Source organism: Caloenas nicobarica, chromosome 1 (assembly GCF_036013445.1).
Source record: "Caloenas nicobarica isolate bCalNic1 chromosome 1, bCalNic1.hap1, whole genome shotgun sequence".
NCBI classification, from domain to species: Eukaryota; Metazoa; Chordata; class Aves; order Columbiformes; family Columbidae; genus Caloenas; species Caloenas nicobarica.
Window position 1 is genome coordinate 204,013,993 of NC_088245.1, and position 26,174 is coordinate 204,040,166.

General features: G+C 42.8%; 1 protein-coding gene across 1 annotated transcript in view; it reads right to left on the reverse strand.

Moving 5' to 3' along the window:
* Positions 1–640: 640 nt before the first annotated feature.
* The window catches only part of HEPHL1 (hephaestin like 1), a 33,551-nt gene continuing 8,017 nt past the window's right edge, over positions 641–26,174 (reverse strand). Inside the window, exons 2-20 of the mRNA XM_065640739.1 lie at positions 24,036–24,280; positions 23,039–23,251; positions 21,084–21,263; positions 19,821–20,075; positions 18,617–18,785; positions 17,756–17,895; positions 17,460–17,591; positions 14,502–14,713; positions 13,924–14,074; positions 12,521–12,733; positions 10,039–10,252; positions 8,267–8,406; positions 7,277–7,417; positions 3,732–3,838; positions 3,062–3,284; positions 2,196–2,335; positions 1,421–1,580; positions 923–1,003; positions 641–843 (exon numbers count right to left, since the gene is read on the reverse strand). Coding sequence (XP_065496811.1) covers positions 641–843; positions 923–1,003; positions 1,421–1,580; positions 2,196–2,335; positions 3,062–3,284; positions 3,732–3,838; positions 7,277–7,417; positions 8,267–8,406; positions 10,039–10,252; positions 12,521–12,733; positions 13,924–14,074; positions 14,502–14,713; positions 17,460–17,591; positions 17,756–17,895; positions 18,617–18,785; positions 19,821–20,075; positions 21,084–21,263; positions 23,039–23,251; positions 24,036–24,280 — 3,319 coding nt within the window. The remainder of the gene's footprint in view (positions 844–922; positions 1,004–1,420; positions 1,581–2,195; positions 2,336–3,061; positions 3,285–3,731; positions 3,839–7,276; positions 7,418–8,266; positions 8,407–10,038; positions 10,253–12,520; positions 12,734–13,923; positions 14,075–14,501; positions 14,714–17,459; positions 17,592–17,755; positions 17,896–18,616; positions 18,786–19,820; positions 20,076–21,083; positions 21,264–23,038; positions 23,252–24,035; positions 24,281–26,174) is intronic.

A 26,174-nucleotide genomic window follows, 5' to 3' on the forward strand; every position in this document is an offset into this window, starting at 1 on the left:
TGCTCAGGGCTAGATTTCTAAAGGGATTAACAAAAGCTGTTAGAAACTAACAGCAGGGGCACTGTGAAGTGCATCAGATGCTAAAATATATTGTTAGGTCCCTAAATGCCTTTAAAACTCTGTTGCTAGTGTAGAGTTTCCTCGTTTAACGGGGCGTGGGGTGGGGGTGGGAAGAGAGAATCGCTTAAATATCAGTGAATTCATTGAGCCAGACTTTGGGAAACCGCAGATACTTCCACAGTGACCCCTGCTCCTTCAGAAGCCAGCATGCATAAATCAGTCCCTGGTGGTATTTATTCCCTGGTGTGAGCCCCGTGTTTCAGCACAGAGCGCATGGATGCCGTGCTGCCCGCTGCTTACACCCGTGGATCCATCCTTTGCAGCCGCTGTGGATGCTGAGAGGTTGTGCTGCTCTGCTCATCTGCCAAATTTCATCTTGGGCACAGCTCAGCTGAACTCCGGAGGGGTGGAAATGGTGATGGGTGGTGCGTGGCTCTCGGAGTTGAACCCTACAGCTCATGTTGACTCTTGTGAGTGCTGGCTATGGGGTAGGACTATCAGCATATGTCTTGCTCCAGTTTTATTAGCAGCATGTCATGAAATCCAGGGCGGCTCTGTGAATGATGCTAAAAGCGGGGTTTTACAGGGAATCTGCTAGAAGGGCACTTTTGTCATGCAGAACCGTGTAATGGATCCTGCTTCCTTGGCGGGTGATGAGGCAGAAGAAGGTTAATACTGTTGACAGCAGAACAAGTCCAATGAAAAAAAAGACTGCAAGTATCAGGCTGGCTTCTCCAGGACTCAAAGCTTTGCCAAAAAAATTGCCTCCTTTGCTGTCATAATCTGTTAAAAGAGAAATAGTTCATAAGAAATCTATGAGTTAATCTGAAAAGTTTTAAATAACATTTGAGGATATCCTTACCATTTGTGGTGGTCCTATTTTTTGCAGTAGTTGTATTGTATGCTCCAGTTGTGATTCCTCCTTCTGAAGGAGCTTCCCGCTCTGTGAGGAGAGAAAGAAACAGTACCTAAGTTGAAAACCTTAATAAACACTTTTTTTTGTCTTCCGGAAAAGTAGCCTTGATTTTATTAAATCCCTTCTAGCTTGTTGATCTGAACAGAAATCATGACTAGATCAGCACAGCAGGTGACTAATGGTCCATAGGCTGCCACTGTCTCAGAGGTGCTCTTGTGAAACACTGGCTGTTTTTAAGTTACAGAGAAGAGCAAAGATCACTGTCCTTGCCATGTCGTTAGGGGTGTTTTTCCTGTCCCTAGATGAGGCCAACTGGCTGTGGCAGTAATTTATAGGTGCTTCCCACCAGCGTGCAGGGTGCAGTGTTGGCATTAGCTCTCTGCCTTCCATCTGACCTGCTGTGATACCACCTCCAAGTCCTAGGACATGTTTTTGATACTGCACCTGATTTATTGATGGTGTAGGTCGTCTCCATGCCAGCATGGATGTGATCAGCTACATGGCAGTGCAGAAGCCACGTTCCAGGGTTTTCTGCTACGAGTTCAACTGTTTGGAAAGTCCCAGGAAAAAGGTCGTACACATCTCCTCTGTGGTCCTTATCTGTCTGTGGCAAGGCAAAACCAGCATTGTAAGAGTCTTGCCTCAAAGAGCCTCCATGGACACTGAAATATTCCAGTTACACTTCCAGCTCCTCAAGGCAGATCTAATGCTTCTTGTTATGTGTTTCTAATATGCCTCATCCAGGGAAACTGAGGTCTGTGGATACCCCTCATTTAATCAATTAGTTAATTAACAAGAAGACACCCTTCCTGATGACTTCAAGTGCTCATTGAGCATGGTCATTTCTTTGAAAGACAGTTTTTTCAGATAGTCCTGACAGTGCCAAGCTATCACAACATAAATCTATACTGTAAGCAGGCGTAACTCTGATTTTCTCCCTGTATCTTCCCTTATACCCATGGGTAAAAATATATTTTTACCTGCCTAATCATGTCCTCTAATAGTGACATTTATTCATGCTTCCTAACAGGTTCGGAGTGGTAGAAGCTTTACAAGAATCTCATCCATTTTGTATTTCCTTCATATGCAAAACTCCCACTGACCTCAGCACCAACCCAGGGCTCCATGCCCAAGCTGTAAAACCAGGCTAGAACTTGGAATTTTTTACAAGAATTTCCCATCACATGAGAAAGGTTTTATTTTGATTAATTTTACCAACCTTAAAGATGAAGGTCTGTGCATGGAAATGAACTGTATGTATATCCACTTCATTGCCCATTCCTATCAAATACCAGTTTGTCCTATCACCTTCATTCATCGTTAGACCCAGGAGACTGTTATAAATCTTCCCATTGATTGCTGGAAGAATGACAAAATAGGATGGATTAATAACGGGCTGTGGTACAGGTGATGATAACCTCCACTTCAGACACCTTTTGCACTTTCCAGGGAGACCAGGTGCCCAAGCAGAGTGGGGACATTCACAGTGTGGCCTGGGCAAGGGCTCCCCATAGTGACTGCTGCCATGGCAGGGACACAGTCACCTTTTTGTTTCGGTTTCCAAATCATCTACCTGCACAGCAGCAACCATTTTTCTGTCTTGAAAACCATCAGGTATGTTTTTAACTCCTGAACAAACAGGATTTATGCTGAGAAGCTACATGGAAAAAGAGGGAATAGAGTTGTTGCCTAAAATGGGTACCATGTGTAGAAAGAGAAGTTTGCTTTGCCAGGGCTGTTTCTGCCCCATCCAGTCCGTTCTGCCTGGCTCCTGGGCTGGCTGCTACTACAGCCACAATTGTGATATGTCATCCTTACAGTCCTACAAAACAAGCCCGCAAGGGACACAGCTTCCAAACGGCAAGGGAAGTCTGGCAGGGCAGCCTCTTCCCATGAGTATAAGGTTAAACTGTCTTGTTAGAAAAATATCTTGGCTAGGCCTCAGGGAATCTTTTTGCTTCCAGAGTTGCAGCTTATGAGGTTGTCACGTGGTTGGTAACTGCAGGCTAAGTCCAATGTCTTCCTAAAATGGCTGTGAAAAATAAACCTCTGTCCTCTTGGCTGCTGCCACCGAGTCTTACATACCATGCTTGCTGTTGCCTTCTACAAAGTTCTTCGTGGAATTAAAATCATCAGGATTCTTATGAAGGTATGTTTCGATATTTTCTTTCAAATACCAGGATTCATTCTCGTCGAACACCATGAACAGAAGAGTAAATTCACGGTCAATGTCTTTCCTTACTCCTCTTTCATCTAGAACTCCTTTTCTGCAAACTATGAGAGGCCCAATCAGACCACTGTATGTGTCCTGAAATAAAATAAATATATGCATTACAAATGTTCTACTTCATTCTATCATTAAATATATACAGATCAACTATAGATTAAATAAAGGTGAAATTCCATTTTCCTATCAGAAGAGAAAAAATCATGACTGTCTGATTAGAGATATCTTTCTCTACATGTCCTTATGTTAACATATTGAAGCAATGTTTTGCCTTCACCCAAAATCCCTTCAACGATTCTTTAAGGAGGGAATCACATTACAATGGTGTATCCCTGCAGATTTCAGTAGATTAAATTACCCAGGCATGTGCAACTGTTATCAGAGACAACAAAGCATCCAACTCTGTAAATTTTTCCTCTAGCCTGTGGTTCTTGCATAAATGACAAGCAGGATCCTTTCAGAAACGTTATGCAAGGCAGGATGCTTTATCCAGAGCAATGTAATCTTTAACGATCATTTCATGGTTACCTTCACAAAATTCACTGTTGAATAATAAACCCAAGTGATACAGTTTGGATCTGTTTTACCAGGGCCAGATCGTTCTGGGACATTCCACCTGTACGTGTTTATTTCCCCTGAAACAGAGAGAACAATTTTACCAAGAGCAGCTGGGTATTAGAGGCTTTGAATAGTATGTAACTGAGATCTGCTACCCTCCTCATCAAAAAATGATCTGTATCAAAAGTATCTGTGGAAGCATGCAGCAGTGGGATGTGGGCATGATTCTGCCTTTCAGAAGCTCAGTGAGGTTCCAGTGGTGTAAATGAAGGCAGATAGCTCCCACAAGAGGAGATCTGCAAATGTGGCATCCCCCAGAGGGATGTTTGGAGACAAGACTTTTCATCTCTCTCCGTGGGCAAAACTTGTAGCAGGTCAATGACCTTGGATGCCAATGCTTAATGTCAGTTGAAGGTGCCAGGAGCCAAGCTTCAGAAAATATTTCTGGGATTTTATCAGTAGAAAAGGGAACACAGATGTGGCAGTTGCCCCTGGGATTTTGCAGGTGGTGCTGCAGCAGCGTGGCAGCTCTGGGGCTGGAGAGGACATCTGGGTATGTACCAACCTGCTGCCTGGGAGCAACAAAGGATTTGTCCCTCTCCCAGCTGAGCCTTCTCTCCTCAGCAGTTACTGGAGAACCCGTCTCTTCCCAAAAGCCATCACCTCTGCCACGTCTTCCCTGAGACAAGATTCCCTGACCTCCGATTTGATTAAAAAAGCCAATCTGATGGGGAAATTATTAATTTGGGTGAGGATCAGTTCTCTTCACTGAACACAAACACACCTATGTTCAGATGAACTGCTTGCACTGTGTGTCCCTGCTTTGTTGTGGTTTGTTTTGTTTTGTTTTTTGCTGGTACTGCAGGGAAGTGTAGGAGATCAAGATGTTCCAGCACCTCAACCTTTGAAGTGGTGGATTGAGCCAGGCAGTATCTGGCCCAAAATTCTTCCAGGGTGAAAAAACCCAAGAACAGCTGGGGATACATTGTGAGACAGGAGAAAACAGAACTCTTGGCCATGGTCTTAGTACAGCTACAACTCAACAGCTGCCAGTGGCTGTGGGCATAAAGGGCAAAGGAGAGTTTTCAAACTTACATGGTTGTGAAGTGACTGAGCCTAGTTTTGTTTCACTGAGCCACTACACATGGATCATGCAATAGTGGGCTGTATTGTACAGCACTAACTACAAGAAATGGTGACTCTCAGTTATCATACTATATGAAATTACTTTCATGTAGATGTTGCAATATCATTTAATCTTACAGGACAAGCACCTTCTGTTCATTATGACATGGGTCTACGTACTTCAGCAGAGATCAGAAAGGCTTTCAAGACACAGCATCACACTAACAGGACAGAAAACACAAACAAGAAACGCCTCAGTCTCAGCGGAGTTCATGCCATGGAGACATACACCAGGGAAAAGTTTGTCATGGACCTGTATCCAGTCTACATGTCATCACCTTTTTAGAAGGTGTGATATGAGCGGAGAGCCTGGCCATGGTCCTTCACCACTTCTTTTTTACTCCGCACTTTGGGATGTTTGGAGGCTGTAGATCTCCTCTCTACTGAAAACCTGAGACACTTCAGGTGGCATCAAAGACCTATCTTTGAAGGGCAAATGAAGCATAACCCCTGAAAAGACTGATAAACAAGAGGAAAATGGATGTTTTCCCCCTTCTTGCTGCTGGGTAAATGGGGCAGTGGAGAGGGAGGGGACAAAGCTGTGGCAGCTGAGAGCTGTTTTGGCTTAGGCTGCTGTGGATCTCCTCTCTGCATCTCTTTACCATGCCACTCGCAGTCTCTTGAGGACCTGGCAGTACTCTCAGAAGCACAGTTTAGCAGGACATAAATCTGTCTGATGACTGCTTCAGGATTTAGTAGAACTAGTCGGGCTCTGGGGAGCTTGGGGTGAGTGGTCCAGCCTGGCCTAGAAAGATAGCAAGGATTTTGAGATGATGGTGGTGGGAACCGAAGAGTCCAGGAATTATTCTTGTTTTGAGAGACTTGTTTTCTGTATTAACTACTGCTTCCAAACTCCTAAGGAAAAGTCTGCCCTTAGATCTTGCTGAAGAGTCTTTTTCTTTGGCTTCCTGTTAAACACAGGCATCTTGCCTTGTCTAACTCATCCCAAGCCTGCTCCCATGTGGACACAGGAGACATAACAGCGTTGTTCCCAGAGTTACATCTCGACTGTCAACAAAACAGCATCGACAATATCATGGCCTAAATAACAAAATAAGAGAGTCATGGAGTCATATAAATCATCTATACTAACCACAGGTGTTCTTTCTGTGTGGATCTGTGTGTGGTTGTACTGTATTGATACAGCTACCTACAGGAAAGAGATTTCAGCTTCCAGAGAGGTTTAGTATCAGAATTTCTTTTTGTTTAGTTTCATACTTAAGCTGAAAAATGCCACAAAAAAATTGCATGGGTGATGGAAAGAAAAGGTGTGTACATTTTGGATTGACTATAATGCCTGGATTTGAGTTCGGCTTCCTACTAGAATATAAAACCCAAGATAAAGGCTGAGAGAGTTAGGGCTGTGCAGCCTGGAGAAGAGAAGGCTCTGGGGGGACCTTGTTGTGGCCTTTGAGTACTTAAAAGGGTTCTATAAGAAGGATGGGGACAGAATTTTTAGCAGGGCCTGTTACAATAGGACAGGGGATGATGGTTTTAACTAAAGGAGAGGAGATTCAGGCTGGACATGAGGAAGAAACTTTTTACAGTGAGGGTGGTAAAACACTGGCCCGGGTTGCCCAGAGAGGTGGTGGATGCCCCATCCCTGGAGACTTCCCAGGCCAGGCTGGACGGGGCTCTGAGCAACCTGATCTGGGTGAAGATGTCCCTGCCCATTGCAGGGGGTTGGACTAGATGAGCTTTGAAGGCCCCTTCCAATCCAAACTATTTTATGATTCCATGACGACTCTATAAAAACTGAAGTACAAAAATTGTAAAAGGTATTTTTCTATAAGAAAAAAATTAAATGCTGTGAGAATTATTTTCCACTATTTTCCTCACTGGAAACTAAAGCATATTTGGTGCACTTCCTCAAAGACTTTTAAATCACATGACAGTGATATTATACATCAGGTCTGAATGCAAATGCCAATTCTGCGTAGATTAAGAGGGAGGCAGAGTTAACATTGCCAACTGCAACTCTACCAACAAGTTCCTCTGTTTTTAAAACGTCGTTAGAGTGTCAATCTGGAGCAAAGGCAGTGCTGGTTTACACTTCTCTTGCCATGATTATGGGCCTGCTTCTGCTTTTTTTGGATGTCATCCAAATATTCCTGTTTCTAACCCTGATAGGATCAAAGGTTCATTCTCTGCCCAAACACGCCTACTTGATCAAGAACCTCTAAGTATAACAACACAGAGTTGTGTCAATAAATATTGAGGGTATCATTCCTGGAAAAACATATAGATATGTGTAAGCTTGGAAGAGGGATTAGAATCCCTGTGCTAAAATGCTTTAATATATTTGTAGCTCAAAAAAAGAAGAGCCTTACCAGGGAGGGTAATTGGCACCTCAGGTTGTTCTTCACAGCCCACCTCTTCTATACCATGTGCACTTACTGAATAAGGCCTGCTGGCTTTGTTCTTAAATACGATCAGTACAGAGTCACCAACCTCGGCATGGAGTAATGGCCCTAAAATAAAAGACACCAGTGATTAATGCTGCCATTCCAAATTTAACAAACTTTCAACAGCTTGGCCTAGGACAGGAGCCAAGGTCTTTCTCAAAACCCTCAGGCTTTTCTATTCTTTCAGCAAAGCGATCAAAATCAGTTTGTTATCTCAGCTGATGAAAAGCTCTGTATATATAAATAATCTTTTCTCTTTTTGGTCAATGAGAAGAATTGTTCAGTCTGGAGACAAGATTTCGACAGCTTGTTTTTAACAAAAATTCATGTGAATGGTTTTTGTGTCTTTCAAGATTTTATTTCTTATGCTGGAAACAGCTTTTTCTTTTTTTTTTCTGCTTTTGTTTCTGTTTCTGTTTTTGTTTTTGTTTTTACTTTTGTACTGCAAAAAAGAAAATGTCAAATATATTCCTAGGGATTGTGGACTACTTTATGACCAGTTGTTGCCCACTTCTTACCCCATAAAAAACATAGGCTGATCATTATTTTATGACACGCATAAAGTTTTGTCTTGCCCAATTTCATATACAAATCCAGCCCCTTAATATTGACTTAATCTAGCTACAACAGTGTCCCCCACTTTACATACTCTGATGTTAAGGTGAAACCTGGAATTGTCATTTTGGCATCCTCCCTGTTACTACTCCTTTGAAAATGCCTTATTTACGTTTGAGAATGAATTCTCTAAATTGGAAAGGATCTTTACACTCAGCAATTTTAGAAATCAGGTGTAAAATCACTGATAATCAGTGTTCTTTGTCTTTCATGTTAACAAAACTGGAAAACTTTTTTTGTTTTTGGAAAGCAATCCTCCCACTCATCAGGCTCAGTCTGTGAGCTGAGAGAGCTACTTACCCAGGATTTCCAAGTGTTCTTCCTCCTCTGACCTCACTTTGCGCTGTGTGAAATTGCCATTTGTGTACTCCCTGTAAACAACCTTCTTGTACTTTGAACCGATCAGGTCTTCTGCTTGGCCTAGGAAAACATGCCCATAACTGCAAAATAAAACAGTAAAAATTGAAAGAACTAAACCTTACATATCTAAAGGCTAGAACTGTTGTGTTATTCACAACAGATGTGATAAGAATATACAGCTTGGTCCAGGGTGTTTGTTTGATGTGAAGCCATGGGTGCTGCAAGAGATTTTAAACAGTAAATAATGACAGTGATAATCCTCACTAAATGCACACCCTCTTTAAGCAGGTAAAACTGAAGATATGTTGCACTCACCACAAACTTTTGGGAACACAAATCCTTCACCAGAGCTGTCAGAGATAAGTTCAATCTAAGAGTAGGTTTGGCCACTTCAGCTGCATCGTCCGCTCCAAAGAGGATATAAAAGATACTGCCTGTCCCTGCAAACCTGAATCCTCTTATCACGATGGCTGCTTTCACTATCTTGGCTATCAGTCAGCCACAGAAGATGACAACTGAAGCCTAACCTTGCAAAAGCAAATGCCATCATCTGAGATAAGAGGGGGGTGCTTTACCCTGCCCCCCTGCTGCTGTGTACAGGATAGGGCTGGATGAGAAATGTGTTGTATTTTCCCTTCTGCATCTGGCAGAGGATGCTTTTTGTGTGCCTTCCAGGTTTCTGCAGTCTCCCACAGTTTGTGGCAGCTCCTGTGAGATCCCAGAGGGCTGGTTCACCAGCAGAGGACACTCGCCACCAGCTGTGGAGAAGAGCATCCACCCTCTTCTGAGAGCATCCACCCTCTTCTGAGAGCAGCTCTGTCTCCTGGCACCTCATTTCCAAGGTGCCCCTGGCAGGGGATTTGCGAGGCTGGCTCACAACATACTAAACAAAAGCAAAACTTTCGCCAAGAATGCTGATTACTGCAGTAATATACTGTGTGTGCAACAGCAGCTTTTGACAATACTCGAGTTAATGTTTCCTTCAAACAGGCTTCATCACTTGTGACTCTTTAGGTGTATTTTCTACCAACTCCACCATACTCTTCCTCTTTAAAGGATGCAGTTCCACAGACACTTTTCTAAGGTTTATTTTTGAAATATGTTCCCTGTACCTTTTTGGTTTCACCAAAATGATCTCAGAGACTTCCCTGTGTAATATGATCTGGGACATGTATTTTCTGCATGCGCTTTTTATTCCTTAGCACAATGCAGTGCAGACGTGATTCACTTGTGGCTGTTACTGCCTTCTGGCTTTACCAGGGGAGCCAGTGAAATGGGCTCAGCACCTCCCTAATGCATCTGCAGTGCTTGCAGGGGTTCACATCTGGGACATAGGTCTCTTCTCTATGAAAACCAGAGGCTGGGGAGAGTGAGGAAGGGAGAGGAGGTGTCTTGTGGGCATCATCGTAGGGTTGAGCTAGGCCTGGGACACACACATGGATTTAGGGACTAGGAAGCCTTCTTGGGTTCAACAGCAATACAAAACACTCTGAGATGAAAACATTTGAAAATGCTGCCTATGAACTAGTCCAGTCTGAGGTTGTCACTTTATAAACATGCTTGCTTTTTTTTTTTTTGCCTTTTTTTTTTTTTTTTTTTGGCAAAGAGTGCCTCCTAAAAAATACAAGGCTGGCTTCATGAAAGGATGCTTCAAATTTCCCTCTCCACTATAAGTGTGACCCATACCCAGAAGCATTTTTTGCTTTGGGTACCTTTCCTCATTACTGCTGACATTGTAAATCTTCGGTGCCGAGCTCTTATTTGAGGCATAGTCCCACTCCACCTCCTCCGCAGCGATGTAGTAGAGCCTCATGGCTCCGCGCTGCTGCTGTGCTCGGGTGGTATTACGGCAGCTGCTGACCTCGTAGAGATGTTTCATCCCACCAACAAAGTGATCAAAAGTCCTGCAAACCACTTTGAATGTGCCTGGAAAGGAAAGCACACGAGATTTAGGCAATTTAAAAAAACTCTAAAAGGCAGCTTGGCAAGTTAGGTCCTGTGCCTTGCACATCTCTGATCTGTCCTGAAACAAACCTAGTCCATGATCCTGCATGGAAAGCCAAGTGAGGGGATGCTTATATCACTCAGAGACCACTGGCTTTGAAAAATTAAGGGGACTGGATGAGAAACTAGCTGATAAAATGGATATGCACCAATTATCTCCTTTAGACACCACATTTTCTATGGTCCCAAGGCATAAGAGGATGTGGACTCAGTCTGACATTCACACACTCAAGAGTAAATATGCACATAAAACACTGCAGGGTTGTGGCCTGTAATTCCTACATTACAACAGGTTCTTCAACTAGAAGCGAAATGTGAATGCAGTCACAAATGGAGATCTGTAAGTCAGCAAATAATACTTTTACTCCATAGGGAACACTAGCCTGTTCCATCTTTGCTCAAAAATTTCCATAAATTACTTCTAACTGTTTGAGTTACATTAACTTAGCCAAGGGAGCTCTGAAAAGCAACTGATGTTGGCAGCAGGATGTCTGGCAGCAGGAACAAGCTTGCCAGGAAGTCTTCAGTGCCGCCTACACTGTGGACATGCCCATGGGGAGCACGAGAAGACGTAGGAGGGATGTGCGTTGCCAACACTGATAATGACACAGGGAAACAGCGTGTGTGTTTCAGAGATGCTGTTTCCTTGTCCCTGAGCACGGAGCTGCTGTGCCAGCCTTGGGTGCGTGAGGTTCTCCACGGAGCACCTGCAGCTGCCCGGTGTAATCAGGCTAATGTAGGCCTCTTAGCAAGTTTGCAATACAGACTCATTATACAAGAATGCCTCTAACAAACAGGAAGATGCTGCTTATAACCATTTGTTTATAGGCACCTATATGGTGCAAAACTGATCGAGTTAAACTGCAACTTTCTGACCCTTTGCTCTACCTCCATGAAAGGCCAAACCACCATGGGCCATTTTTTTTGTAGCTCTGATGGTCAAAGACTGCAAGGACAGCAGGAGCATCTTTTGGCCTGTCCATGGGCAGATTTTAACATTTGTAATCTCCTTCCCATTTACTCAAGGAGAAGCTGACCACAATGTAGTCCTATGTAGCTCCACCTGCTAAAACTCTTGGAAGAAGGAAAGCACTCTCACAGCTACTTTGCATGTGAGTCAGAGATGGAACCAAAATTAGAAGCATAGCTCTGTCCAGGCTGGATCTCGGTTCATTCCTTGCGCTTCTAGGGCAAAACTGATGAAAAAGATAAAGTAACATGCAGTTAAGGAAAATAACAGGTGTTGGTGGTTGTAAAGATCTAATCATTCATTCAGTTCTCCTTATTGCCAGCAGAGGGTTAACTGGCAAAACATAGTAGTCTCCTAGAATACATTGTTTAGTGTGAGTCCTGCAGTGCGACTTCATGACAGATGGTGGAAATGGATGGGGTAAAGAAAAGAATCTGCTGTCTTACAGACACCAGTGCCAGAGGTCTAACCCTGGTTTAACACACGCACACAAGGCCAACAGATATTTCCATCAGGTGCTGTGGCCAAGGATGGCTCTTGGCATAACCTTGCACAACTCTGATGACTCCAGTGATTTAAACAGAGTTGCACCGATGTAAAGAAAAGTCACGTTGCACTCTTTGGCATGAAACTTCTTTGAAGAGCTTCCACCAAAGAGTTTGTCCCGGTGAGTCTCAAGAATGTATCATTGGATTACACATGAGAATTAAACGTATCTCAAGTGGGACAAGGACATGAGTCGGACTCAGTGATCCTTGTGGGTCCCTTCCAACTCAGGACATTCTACGATTCTGTGATTGTATTTTAATGTATACGCTTCTGAAGAAACTCCTGAAGACTATTATTGAATAACTATCATTGAAGTCCTAAAAGATATTAAATAATGCTGACTGTCTACATAGCAGTTAATTCTATCTTCACTAAAAAATCCTGTTTTGAGAGTTATAGAAATTCTGTGACTTTCCTGTTAGCTCTCTGTCTGCCTGATGCTCTGCCTATCCCAAGGTCACCAAAGCCCCTGCTCTTTGGTGCACATATATATTTGATTTACAGCACCTTCCCAGAAAGGTACACCAGCCTGAATTCCCAGCTGCGCCAGGTCGCAAATAGTCTCCACACTTTCAGCCTCCGTCGTGCAGAGCAGGGCATCTCACCAACTGTTATTTTGTCTGCCTGGTTTCTGCACATCCCGCATCACCAAAATAAGCTCATGAACGTACCCACGCGGTCTGGCTGCATCAGCGCTGTACCCGATAAATGGGGAAACAAGGCCAGCCCATCCCTCGTCGTCCCCCTCAGGTCGATGGTGTTTCCTTGGAAATGGACCCCGTGCATGTCGTAGTGGCTGCCCAGCCCAATGAGGTGCCAAGACACCTTGTCATCCTTGCACATGGCCAGGCCTGGCAGGTTACCAAACAAGTAGCCATTGACAGCTGGAAGAGAAGGAAAGGACCCGGCTGGCAGCAGGTCAATGGAAACTCATCACAGAGCCTCCTAGCACCTCCCCGGCAAGAAAATCTTGACTCAGCAAGTTGCGATGTTAATTAAAGGAGCATTTTATGAAGCAAAGGTAGCACTGGATGATACCAAATGCCTAAATGCTATTCCTATAAACTCTGATCTTCTGCCTTTCTTTTTAGCCTGTAAATTCTTGTAATAGCCTTCTGCAGTGATATAGCACTTTTTCCCTGAGCTTTTCAGGGGGCCTCACAGACACCAAGTAAGTGTTTAAAATAGGTACCTCCTTTCAGCCTGGAGAATGTATAACTAGCTCATTAATGCCATGGAGTGGGCCATAAAGAGTCTGAGTTATAAATTCAGTTCTGATGGAACCTTTTGATGTGATTTTAACCACTTTTACTTCCAAAATATATCTCTTTCTTCTACAAGGTGTGTTAGGAAGCTAAACTCCCTAATCCTCAAATGGTCTCTGTGATCACTGGGTGAAAGATATTATGGCAGAATAAAACTATACCACCTCATAATGGAAGAATAAAATAGATGAGTCCAGAAAGCCCTGAGGTTCTCTTAACAATATATATTCTCAATGCTTTTCAGAAAACTAAAGCAAAGAGAGGTTATGTGATTTGCTCAAGTCTGTCATGTCAGGAATAGCTTGGAGAAGTCAGAGAGAGAATATCTGAAGTCAGATACTTACACCCAGAAGTGATGTTTTAAAATATTATTGGCCATTCCTCTAGTCTTTGCCTCTCCTCTGCCACAGGTGGCCATTGCCCAAGTAGGAGCTGGCAGAGGAGAGCAGGTCATTGTCTGAGTCAGTGCCAAGGCCAACAGTGACATTTAAATTACCAGTGACCATTGGTAGTTGGTGCCTGATGCTGGTGTTATGCCCTTTTATACACCCAAGTGTTGTAACTAAAAGCTACATGCTGGTCGCTGTCTCCAGGTATAGTTAGTAGGTAGATGCATTCATTGCTAATGTGACTAAGGTTTCAAAATGCATTCCAAGAGAATCAGGAGGCAGCCATAAGCTGACTGACAGCCTTCCACCTCACCCTCCTGTGCACTGCAGTCAGCTATGAGGGAAGATAAAATCTACCAGCTCCTCTTCGTAATATGATTAAAGAAAAGATCTCATGAACAGATATTAGGTATTTCATACCGTGCATTTTGTTGGATTCCTTGAAATCTGCATCATTTTCATCTACTTTTGAAGGGTCTCCAGTAAATGCTTCAATATTCTTGTTCAAATACCAGCTGTCATTCTCATCGAAGATTGAAAAGAGGAGGTAAAATTCTCTGTCTATTCCTTTCTGTAGCCAAGAAGGAAGCCAAGACATTAGAAGAAAAGTCTGTGCAGAATTACCAAAGTGATTTTTCTTTTTTTTTAAACAAAGCTTTCTTTCCCCCTAAAACTGTAGCCACCTTCTTAGCATGTCCTTGTAGAGGCAGGGATTGGCACACTTCCATCAGCCAGAAGGATAAAGAAAGTGTCCATTACTTATTTAGGATAGTAAGATGCATTCATTGCTAATAGCTGCATGGAAAAGATAGAAAGCGTAGAGCTGAGCCAGAAAAGTGGGGAATAACAGTATCATCTGCCTAACCATCCCCTAAGTCAGGTTTTGCCCTGAGAAAGAACATTTGTTTAATCTCTTAACTGGGCGAACTGGCTGATGTGGGAACCCCCCCAGTGCACCACCCCGCTGCCAGGGACAGGCGGATGTTCACGTTGGGCACCTGCGTCCCGTCGTGATTCAGCGTGTTCTTCCGACAGACCAGCAAAGGCCCCACGAGGCCGGAGTTGGTGTCCTTGACGGCATCGGTGGCCGAGTAGTACAGATAGGTCAAGCATGGGGGGTCAATCTCTGACGGACCTCCGTTTTCAGGCACCCTCCATTTGTATGTGAAGGTTTCACCTGGCTTAACGTGGGCTCCTGGCTTCAGATAGCCTGCAGAGAGAAAAACGAGAAGCATCAAGCTTATGGGAAGGTTTTATCTGCTTGAACATAAGCATTAGCTGGGAGTCAGGCACAGCTGCTGATTTCTGTGGACTACGTCCCCTCCTTGCAGCCACAGCTCAAAAAACATCCCATAGTCAGGGCACTTATGCCATGGGGACATCTCACTGGAGTCTTGTGCCATGGGGACAACCAAACCCATTCCCTGCAGAACAAGTTTAGCTGCTTCACCCAGACACCTTCTGACATTATCTGGATTATCTGGATTCAATCAGACAAGTCATGCAGAGCTCATCCTCGGGTTTAAATGGCTTCCACTAATCTTTTTGGCTTACCTGCCCTATCGTGAGATTCATCAGTGGTATGAACACAGACTCCGGCTTTTCGTTAAGCACCAACAAAGCGATTACATCAGTGAGCGGAGCTGCAGCCATGGCTGTTTAGAAATTCAAACCAAATTTCATCTTGGTAACTGTTTCTTTCTGATTTTGTAGCAATGCATAGGAACCTCTGTCAGAGTGTCTGGAAGAAGCTACTTTTAAAATATTTGGGCCATTGTCTGCTGCTTTGCACAGAGCGGACTTAGCACCACTCATGTAATTTAACCACTGTAAAAGAGTGTTGGTATCCACTCAGAGAGGACTTACAAAATGGACTTGAAAGGAAAGTTGAGAAAAGGGGTCAGCTCTCTACCCTTTGTAGAAAAAAACCCAGGTGCTAAGTAAACTTTTCGGTCTTTGCTAGGAAGAAGATCAAACCAGAAATTTGGTTTAATGCTTAGGCACCCACTGACTGGATTTTCTCAGCACAGTCAGATGTGTCTGGCAGCAGCAGACTGCCTGATCTGATACTCCTCTCTAATACTCCAAGAGAATCCTCTCGGAAACTTAGACATGAGTGAAAAATATCAGTATTACATTTAAACATACTATTTATCACAAACTGCAATACAAAGTAGAGTACTCCTGCTACATTATCTGATGCCACTGGATTCATCCTGCAACAGTTCTCAGTAAGGAGAAGAATACTGTTTTGGAGTTAAAAACCCTCTGAGACTGGACAAGTGGTAAATGCAGCATGGAAGAATATTTCCTAAGAACACAACTTAAAAAATGTCTGTAGACATCTGTAGATGTCTCTAGATACATTTATGTACAGTGTTTGCACATGAACAAGCTGCACTCAATGCACATCCTTTGAAAAATCATGGACGTTCAGTGTAAACCTACAGCCCCTGTAGGACCTCTCAATGTATACACTTATAGATAGATACGATGGAAATCCAAGACACAAGGGTTACAAGGAGAGAAGAAGGGCCAGAAAGGTCATTGATGGAACTGGAGTCAAGTTCCTCTCCAAAGACCCAGAGGTGTGCAGCTCACGCTGCTGCTGAATTGTAGAATTTAGTTTGATTTTACTCTATACAAAAGGATGCAATGCTGATGGGCACTATTACTGGGGAGTGTTAAATGAAATCACAACAGGACTGCGAGCAGAGGGAAGCTGCACTTCCACCAGGGAACTACATCTGACATGGGTGGCACTGGGCTGTGTGCAGATAACTTCAAGGCTGAACACAAACCAGTTGTTTTGTGATGCATCAGGGCTTGCTGGTAAATTGGTTGTGTTGCAAGGTCAGCAACTAGAGGGAACAGAATTTATTAAAGCCTTTTGTATTGATTTTATTGTATGATGTTATGAGTTTTACATGTTGACCTAATTATCTAAGCATAGTTCTCAAAAGAGAGATTATGTCGTGTGAGTTTCTTTCTGATGTGTTGTTGTGGAAACAAAGCAATTTAGACAAGAAGAAACCTACCTTTCTCTTTGGTGCTGCAAATGCAGCAAAAGCTTTTTGAGAGACCACAATATTGTCTCTGTAGATGCTATGGATCAGATTCAGACCGCCTTACTTGAGCCCTGTAAAGCTTAGTCCCTAACCCAAATCTAGGCTCCTTCTGTAGTTGATGGAGACAGAAAGACATCTCCAAAGAGTGACCTACTGTCTGCTAAAATAGGTATTTAAAGTAAATGGAACTTCTCACCTCTGAAAAGGTTGTTTCTTGTCAGTGACTGAAAAAGGCACCTACCAATTAAACGTGACGTTTAACATTTAGTGGTTAAACTTAGATGTTAAAGGTCCTGTCCTTGCACAAAATGAGAGGTAGCTTTTGGTAAATGCCCCATTTCAGCATTTACATATTTATAAGAATTAATAAGGATTATGACTGCTTCATATTCCAGGTCAATCAGATAAAAGATGTTTCTGACACTGACTATCCTGGCAGCAAAGCAAGGGCAATGCCCAACATGGATTAGAGAGTCAGCGATGAAGCCACCCAGACCATGTGGACAGCTGTATCCAAAAACTCAGCAGGGGTGTCATACCAGATCAAACCTTCATCATTCTGGAGCATGTCCAGAGGAGGTCCAGTGACTGCAGTTGAGTGATATTAGATTAGAATAAACATAACGTGGACTGGGCTTGTGACTTTTGCTCAACATGGATCTCAGCTACTTTCAGATGCTTTGTCTGGCACACGTCCAAGGGGAAGAACCAGCACATTGGCAGACTGGGGAGACTCTCAGGCTGTGACATGTAGGGTAAATACAAACTAATCAAATCATTCCTTTTGTGCCTTAGCATCCACAAAAAATGTAAACCTGCAGAGCAACAGGACATCTTTAGACTCAGGTATTCTGGATGCAATGATACAGTGGTACAGTCAAAACTTACCATCTAGGTAGGGAGCACCTTCTGACAGCTTGCTGAAGCTTACACCATGGGCCATAATGCTGTAGCTCCTTTTGGCTTTGTTGGCAAAAGTAACTAGCACTGTATCTCCCACTTCAGCTTTTATAACTGGGCCTTAAAAAAAGAAGAAATGTGTAAGAAGAACTGCCCTCTGACATATTTCCATCTAAACAAGAGAGGACTGACTGGCAGCTGCATGTGCAAAATTCTCCTCTGGATCCAAGTGGATCTGCATTCAAACCCGATGTAATGAGAGGAGGGGAAAAGATTCACCATACCAAGTATTCCTAGGTGCTTCATATCCTCCAACTGAACCTTCCTCTTACTGAACGTTGCATCAGTGTATTCCACATAGTGAACCTTCCAGTATTGCCCTCCTATTCTGTCAATCCCTTGTGTGAAATATATTGCAGATTCACTGTGGAATTAACAAATCAGACTGGTTAAATAACTGGAGGTTCAGGCAAAACACTTCATTAAGGATAAAGTTATTACTCTAGCCACAGGAGAAACATCCCCCCGAGTTGATAGTTTACATGCACGTTTCTAGCAGAAAAGTGAAAATATTACTGGTCTGAATTACAGTTATGAATTAGTGAACAAATAGGCATTCATTTTGCATTAGACTTCCATGTATTTAACCTCAATTTACTTAGGGCAAGATCTATGTCAACTTACCCCTGACTACCTCAGGGCAAGACCTGTGCCATTGCTTGTGCACAATGTGTCTCTAAGCCTCCTTAGTTTTCCTGGGAGATACTGTAATACAATTCATCTTCATCAGTAATAGCAGGGGGAAAAATCTACCATTATGGCACCTCTGAGATACAGTGATAGCAGGTGTGAAATCTGCCTGAGGAGTCTTGATGTAGGGTCATTAACTCTGCTGAACTTTGCATACCTCACCAGGGCTCACTTTCTCTACGGACTTAATGAAGCAAGATAAGTGCTTCCAGGAGGCAACTCCAAGTGCTGCAGTTACAAATCCGACTCCCCGACAAAGTTATGTAAATCCATCCTTCCCTGCCCCTTCAATTAAAATTAATAACAGTGCAAGACCTAGCCCTGGTGAATCACTGGGGAAGTCTCACCCAGACTCCCGAAATTAAAGCAAAACAGGAGAGGACAAGAAAGCTTACCTGCCAGTGGCATTTAAACCCTGCCCAGTGAATTTATCATAACCATCAGGTCCATAATTCCAGAGCACTTCTTCAGCAGCGATATAGTATCTTCTCTTGTGGCTGAGTGGTGAAGGTCGAGACAGGTTTTTTTTGCAGATTTGAACATCATACAGTGCCTCCATGCCACCTGGGAGGAGAAAGAGTCTGGAGACAGTCCTTGGCCAGCTGAGTAGTCAGGAATCTCATGGATACAAATGCACATTCGAAACTCTCTAGGAGCTATGTGGATTGGAAACAATTGCTAGGGTAAATTCCTGTTTTTAAAGACTTCCTCCACCTACACTGGGCCAGACCCTAGCACCCTACTCTTGCAAGGTCATACATCACCCCACAGGTGAAACCCACTGCCATCAATGACACTCTTCAGTAGGCTTATTTACTCAATTCCTTAATCTGGGTAAGGGGAGCAGAATGATTTTAGGGGTGAGAGTGCCTCCTGAAGTGTGCAAAATGGCATCGCCTCCCCTTGACTTCTGTCAAAATAGAGAGGCTGGTTATTGCCATGCTGGAAATATTTGTTCCTTGCCAGAATCAAGTCCATTTCGTGTAAGGCAAATCCTACTGAAATCAATGTTTAAGTTCTTAAAAGTAAAAATTCTCCCAAATTGTTACTATCTCTGATATAACAATTATAAGTTGCCTGCTGTCATAGGACCTAATTTATGGTACATGCTTTCAGGCTCTCACATCACACAAATTTCACAATATCACCTTCAAATTCCTTTATGTAAAAGTTTATGAAAACACTGCCAGTTTTCATCAGATTTCTGTAAGGGAAAAAGCTGTGCAGTGTTCAGCTGGCATGGTTCTTTAACTGTAAATACTTATCTACAACAAAAAGTGATGATGAAGGCTCCTGTCATTGTTCATCAAAATCTCCATTTTACATAGAAGGTGTGATGTCAGCGCTGGGTCTAGCAAGCCTTCCTTGTATTAATTATATAGCTAAGTAATTCGTCTAGCTGAAGATTTGTCCCAACACAGATAATTTCCACTGGTGATTAAACTCATATTCATGATGTTTATCTTGTGAAATAGTTCCAAAGTGTTCAGTTAGTCACATAAAAGTGTCAAATCCTGCTTCCCCTGGAAACATCTCTCGGTTTTCTTTCCTATTGCAAAATAGAGGTTGGAAGGGTCAGGGAGATCTATATCATCATACCTCGTAAGTGCTCATTAACCTGGCACGTTATCAACCACCTCCCAGGGTTCCCAGGAGTCATCTCTGCTGTAATGAACGTTGCTGGGAACAGGCCGACGACATCTGCCCTCTGGTCTCTGTTAGTGAACGTGTGGCCATAGAAATACGCGGCGTGGATATCTATCTCGCTTCCCATACCGAACAAGTGCCAGGACATGGAAGTGTCAGCACACATCTCCAAGCCAGGGAGATTGCCATAAATATAACCATTAATAGCTAAAAACAAAAGTATGAGACTTTATGAGAGTTGAAAGAGAAGTCCCAAGTGTCTCCTACCCCTTTCTAAGGATGATCCTATCCTGACCCAGAAAAAAATCTGTCTGAATGTCTACACTGAATAAGGCCCTCCCAGACTCTTTGATAAAGAATAACATTTCTGAACAGCTAGCTTACAGGTCTGGATGATCAAAAGGCCCAAATTCTTTGGTTGGGTCTGTGAAAAACATCCTGGATGGTATCAACATATTGCAAAGGCCAAGTCATCACCAGAAAGGCCTGATAATGAGGTTAACTTGTTCTGCAGCTATTTAACATGTCTGAAACACATTCCTTCTTATCCTGAGTCATAAATATACCATTATATGCCAGGCTTAAGCAGTTTAGATTTGAAAATTATTATATCAGTCAAATCAGTCTAGTCAGCTCTCTCTTCCTCAGCTTCCACACCTAAAAATGTACCATGGCACTAAGAGAATAAGACTCATATTTTGCAAAATATTTTAGCTCCTAGGCTCCATGGAACAACCAAAATACAGAGAAATATCTGGACTTAACTTCATAGGCCAGATCTCCAAATGGCACAAAGTACTATAGGCCAAGGGATTTCTGAAGGCCAGAAGTGGTTCTACCAGCCAGCCCACCATCCACAAGGCCCTTTGAGAAATGCTGGACTCTTCCAATACACACACCTCAAAGTGCCCTACAGCCTTCTTTTCTCTATGCACAGCTGGTCAAACAGTCACCAAATGGCTTAAATCTGTTGTCTAAGATAAAATGTGAAGTAAGTGGCAGTGCTGGCTATGAAAGCCAAATCCCCTTTCTGCAACCAGTGTGCTGTGCTCTTTTTAGGGAGAGGCTTTTAATCAACGCAGTGCTTCAACATCTTGACCCATTTCATGCTGACACAGATAAAGGAGAGATATCACAAGGGACAGAAAGTCCTACTGAAATGTAAAGAACCTGGTCACTGCTGTAGGTCATCATTTGCTCAAGAGTCCTGCTCACCATGCATTCGGTTGCTGGTCTGGAAACCTTCATCCTCTTTGTCAACTGTGGCTGGTTCTAAGCAGAAGATGTTTATATTCTCATCAAGGTACCAGCTGAAGTTTTCATCTACAATGCTAAACATCAGGGCAAAAGCGTTAGCAGCACCAGTCCCTTCTATTGAGGTCTCATCTGCAGTTCCTAAATTGCAAACGAAAAGGAAAGTGCTAAAAAAAGCCTTGGAGGGGATTGAATTTAAAAGTGACAATAACTTTGGAGCACTTGAGGAAATCTGGTGCTCTGCCCATGATCTATAGGGCAGGAAGAATCTCAGATAATTTTGCTCTTCTAAGATATCTTGACACCACCACCCCCCAGCCTTTGAACACAAGTGCCTCCAGAAGGCAATTAACCTCACCTAAGTCAAGCTGAAATTTCAGGATCTCTTTCATTTGACATAAGCACAAGTAGCTCCCAATATCTTTGGTCCCGTTTTCCTCGTCATTCGTCTACTCCACCCAACCTTGCCCTTTGGTCAGTATTAGCATCTGTGTATCTACACAGTGAACTGGGTCAGGGGCCTGATCCAGCCAGAAACCTGTGACTTTTTTGCCATGAATTAAGGAGAGGCAAGTGATAGCCTGCATTTCTGTTCCACTGAAGGGAATGGTGAACTATATCCTCAGAATGGCTGTCTAAATGTGGTTCACTCCCCACAGACTAACTAGCAAGCCTGGGACTAGATAATTAAGTGTAAAAAGGCTGAAGGCAAGATGAATATAATCTATTCAGGCTAAGTTCAGTATCGTTATCAGAGTGACCATTTAGGGAACAACCTGAGACTATAGGAGTGGCAATATTGAGTAGCCCATTATTGACTGTTGGCAGGTTTAGACTTCATCTAATTGTCCAGTCTACCTCTGAGCCCATGGAAATGTTTACTTCCCCTGTCTCCTACAGGAGAGAGCCCCAGAGCCCTGCTGTCAGTCCTATGAGAGGACTACAGCAGTAGCATCATGCAGATATCCACCTTGATGAATTCAAGACTAAAAGTGCAGGTAACCTGGCCTTTGAGGCTAGGATTGTTTTGAATGTGCTGTCTCGTAGCTTCATATATTATCGCACAGTTATCAGCTCAGTTTCACATGTTTGGGCAGTTCTGCAGATTTCAAGGGCTCTCAGGGAGAATAAAGGTCTGAGACATTTTAATTGTGTGAGTTAAGCTGGAGACCAGGTCTATACTTTCCACACTGAATTATTTTCTTCATATATAAAACCTGCTCCATTTATACGTTCCTTATACGTTCTGTATATAAAATCAGGGCTGATTTTGTACTGTGGGAAGTACTGGGAAGAGGTAACAGTTACACGTGCCCAGGGGGAGAGGAGGCAATGGCTCAGCTGATAGAAGGGGGAAGGCTGGCACCTGGTCCCTCACAGCTCCAGCAGAAAATTAGCATGGGACAGGCTGTCACTTCAGCTGTTCAGCACACATCCCCATATGGTTGTGATACACAACTTGTGAGCAAAAGTAAGTGTACAATCCATACGGGGAAAAATGATGAAGAACATTGGGGTTTCAAATATGTAAATTCCAACGTCAAAGTCACCTGCCCAGCCCTATTTTCCTTTACTGGGCAATGAGTCTTTGCTTGTCCTAAAATGATCCCAGTTTGGGAACATTTATTTTCAGTCTCAGCCATGACCAGCTGGCCACAGGGCTTGCTGCGGTCCCTCCACCAGCCGAGACAGATCTCTCATGAAGCCAAAGGGGAGCAGGAAGGGAATGGTTGTCCCAGAGCTACAATACCTACCCTGGGATGCTCCTGGAATGGCCCAGCTATTCCTTGCCCCTTTTTATGGGCTATGTAGGGATAGACTCTAGACCATCATGTTTATACCTGTAAGCAAAAATGACTGTTAAGATGCCAAGCTTGGCAGAGGGTCTTGCTTTATCAGTGTTTCTAGCTCAGTACCTTTTTTACAAACCAGCAGTGGCCCAATTAAACCAGATGCAATATCTCTTGGTGTGTCAATGTGAGAATGGTAAATCCAAGTCAAGCAGTTTGAGTCTGCCAAAGTTGGGGAATAATCTTTCCTTACTGGCCATGTGTACGTGTAATTTCCACCAGGAACAACAAAGTCGTCCTCTTTGCTTTTACCGCCAGTTCCATCAGGGTAAAGTGCTCCTAATACATTAAAAGGAAAAAGGAAGCTTTAGCCCTCCCCTTAACTGTTTTTCTTAAATAAATGTGTAATTTCTTCTATTTATCACAGATTTATAAAATAATAACAGCACTCAAAACACGGAATAGCTGAGAAATTGTGAAAAATTTCAGAAGTTCTGATAAAACCATCAAAAATATTGACAGTTAAAATCCATCGTTTACCAGTAGACAAGACTTTAAAAATGCATTAATAGGCTCTAATTTTTCTGCAGCTCTTTATTCTCATCACTCATCTACACATTTTGTCAGCTAACATTGTGCATCTTCTAACAGAAAACTGATGAGAGTAATGAATATAGGCAAATCCATACAGTCCTCTAACCAAAATACACATGCATAGGTTTCAGTTTCTGAAAATAAAATAATTTCTGTTACAGCCCTAAAGAGAGGAAAACATTTACTTACAAGAAATCCATCCATTCAAACAGGCAAGAAGTATAATAGAAGGAAGGAGGGAAGATGCTTCAGTGACTTATAATTCAGGAAAATAATTAAGGAAAAAAGACCTACCCAACCTGTTTCAGCACTGGGTTTGTTCCAAGCATTGAAGGTTTGTGGCAAAAGTTTTGGGAGATGAGGCTGTTCCTGGTTTTAGTCATCAGCTTCAATTACTGATGAGTTTATGAGAGGGTGATCTAAAGTCCTCTGATGTCAACGGCCAGAACAATAAATACTTGGACAAACTTTTAGACATCATATTAGCTACTCCGGGGGAAAAGATAAAAGAGGGTAAACCAGTTTTTACCTTCAGAGTCCTTGTCATAGAAGACCCCGTGTGGATGCACAGAGTATGGGCGGGAAGCAAAGTTTTTTAAATGGATGATAAAGACATCTTCTTGTTCTGCTTTGAGGACTGGCCCAAGGAAGCCCAGCCAGGCTGGTTTAGGGATCTCCTGGGAGTACGTGTCATCTGTGAATTGCCTAAAAATAGCCTTTTTGTACACACGTCCTATCCGGTTGGCTCCTCTTGTTGCATACACACTTGCAAACCTAGCGTTGGGAAGGGAAAATTATTTAGAGGCAAAATAACTCCTTTAAGAGTTGATCAGATAACTGTTGTTTGCACTACAGATAAATAGTTCCCGGGGACACATCACAATATAATATAAGGCTGGTGGAATAAAAGCTAAGGAGTAAACCAGTGCAAGTAGAGTCTGAGCCCCTTTCCATACAGTAACAGTCACCCTACTTGCTGCAGGTCTGGTCTTTAGCATGGTTACTGCAAGTCTTCACTTGAGGACCAGCCACTCAGGCCTTTCTGTACAGTTTTAGCAGCTTCTCCCTCTTTTGAAGGTTTGAAACTTCACATCTGAAAGAATGACTGTTCAGAAGGAAAACTAAAGTAACTTTTTTCAAAAGCCAATAAGAGTGATTCTAATCAACTAGTTTGACACCCCAGAAGAGTAGCATGGAATGTTTTTTGCATGACGTGTAGTTTCTACATTCCAGAGTATATGTTTATAGCAACTTCAAGTGGTGGAGAACCCACCATATGGTCAGTGGTTGACATATTATAGCTATTAAATACCTGCTCATTTCAATCTAGAATTGTGTTTGTAGTCTAACGTCATCTAGCTCCTTACGTCAACCACTGGTTCCCATCAAGTCCTCTCTCAGATCAAAGAAACCACATACCATCAAGAACTTCTTTTCTATGCAGGCACTTGCATAAGTTTTAATTAATTGACTAACTTGTCTCCTACCCTTATTTTGGACAAACCAAGTACACTGACATTCTTTATGCAACAAATCTTTCCCGAAGCCCTTTTCTGAAAACCTTCCAATATTTCTCTATCTCTTTTGAAGTCTGAACACAAGAACTTCACACAATAGGCAAGTAATATTCCAACTAAAGACAGAGGTGCTCACAGTCAATATTTTGCACAACTAGGAATTAGTTTTGCCTTTTTAACTATAACATCATACTGGCAATCCATATTCATCCCATCTGTTATGATAAAAGATCTTTTTTTACTTCTCTCCAGGTTACAGCTGACAAGCATGATACACATTCTTCATCCCTAAATACCCGCCACAAAAAGGGTAGAAATGAACCCATTTGCTACACAGCCAGCAGCAGACTGTATGACAAATTTCACTCGAGTTGACTGCTCCATGAGTTTTTGCATTCTCTGAAGATTCTTTGAACTTTCATGCTTCCTAACAAACTCATTAAAAAGCTGAGTTAAGTTTTTCTGAAGTATCACTGGCAGAAATATAGCAATTTCATACTCATAGCAAGATTTTGTGACTGGCCAGTTCACCTGCTTGAACCTGCACTTTTTGTGCAGTGCCAGCTACATAAGTGTTGGATGTCACATGAGTTGAAAGGTATGATTTGCTGTAACTTCTTCACAAGATCCACTGCTCCTCCTTTTTAAGCCTCTGCTTGACACTGTAACTCACAACATCCTCCATCTGTGGTCATTACACCTCCACTGTCACTGTCTAAACCAGACCCCTGAAATGTTCCAAATAAAAAAGCCTCCAAAAATAACACTTTTTCATTTATAATAATGTGCTTTATAACAAGCCAAGAGCTGTTTTGGCACAAATGAAAATGCTGGTGATGATACTGCTGTGGCAGAAGTAGTTGTCTAGGATGGAGGTGAAGGGACAGAAGCTTCTCAGTCTGCTTCTTCACGGAATAACCTATGTAAGATAAATATAGCCCAAAAGTGTGGTTAAGGAACTAGTTGCCAAGAAGTCTGGATTTTCAGCAAATTAGCAGGTCTGTGGTAACTGCCTGTATGCACAGCAAGACCTGGCAAGTCACACCATGCACAGCGAGAAGATACCTTCCACTCCCTGGGGGAAAGAGCTGCTATTATACAAGAGCCTTTACCACAGAGTAGTAGGTCGCGTCAGTAGTAGCGCAGTGTAA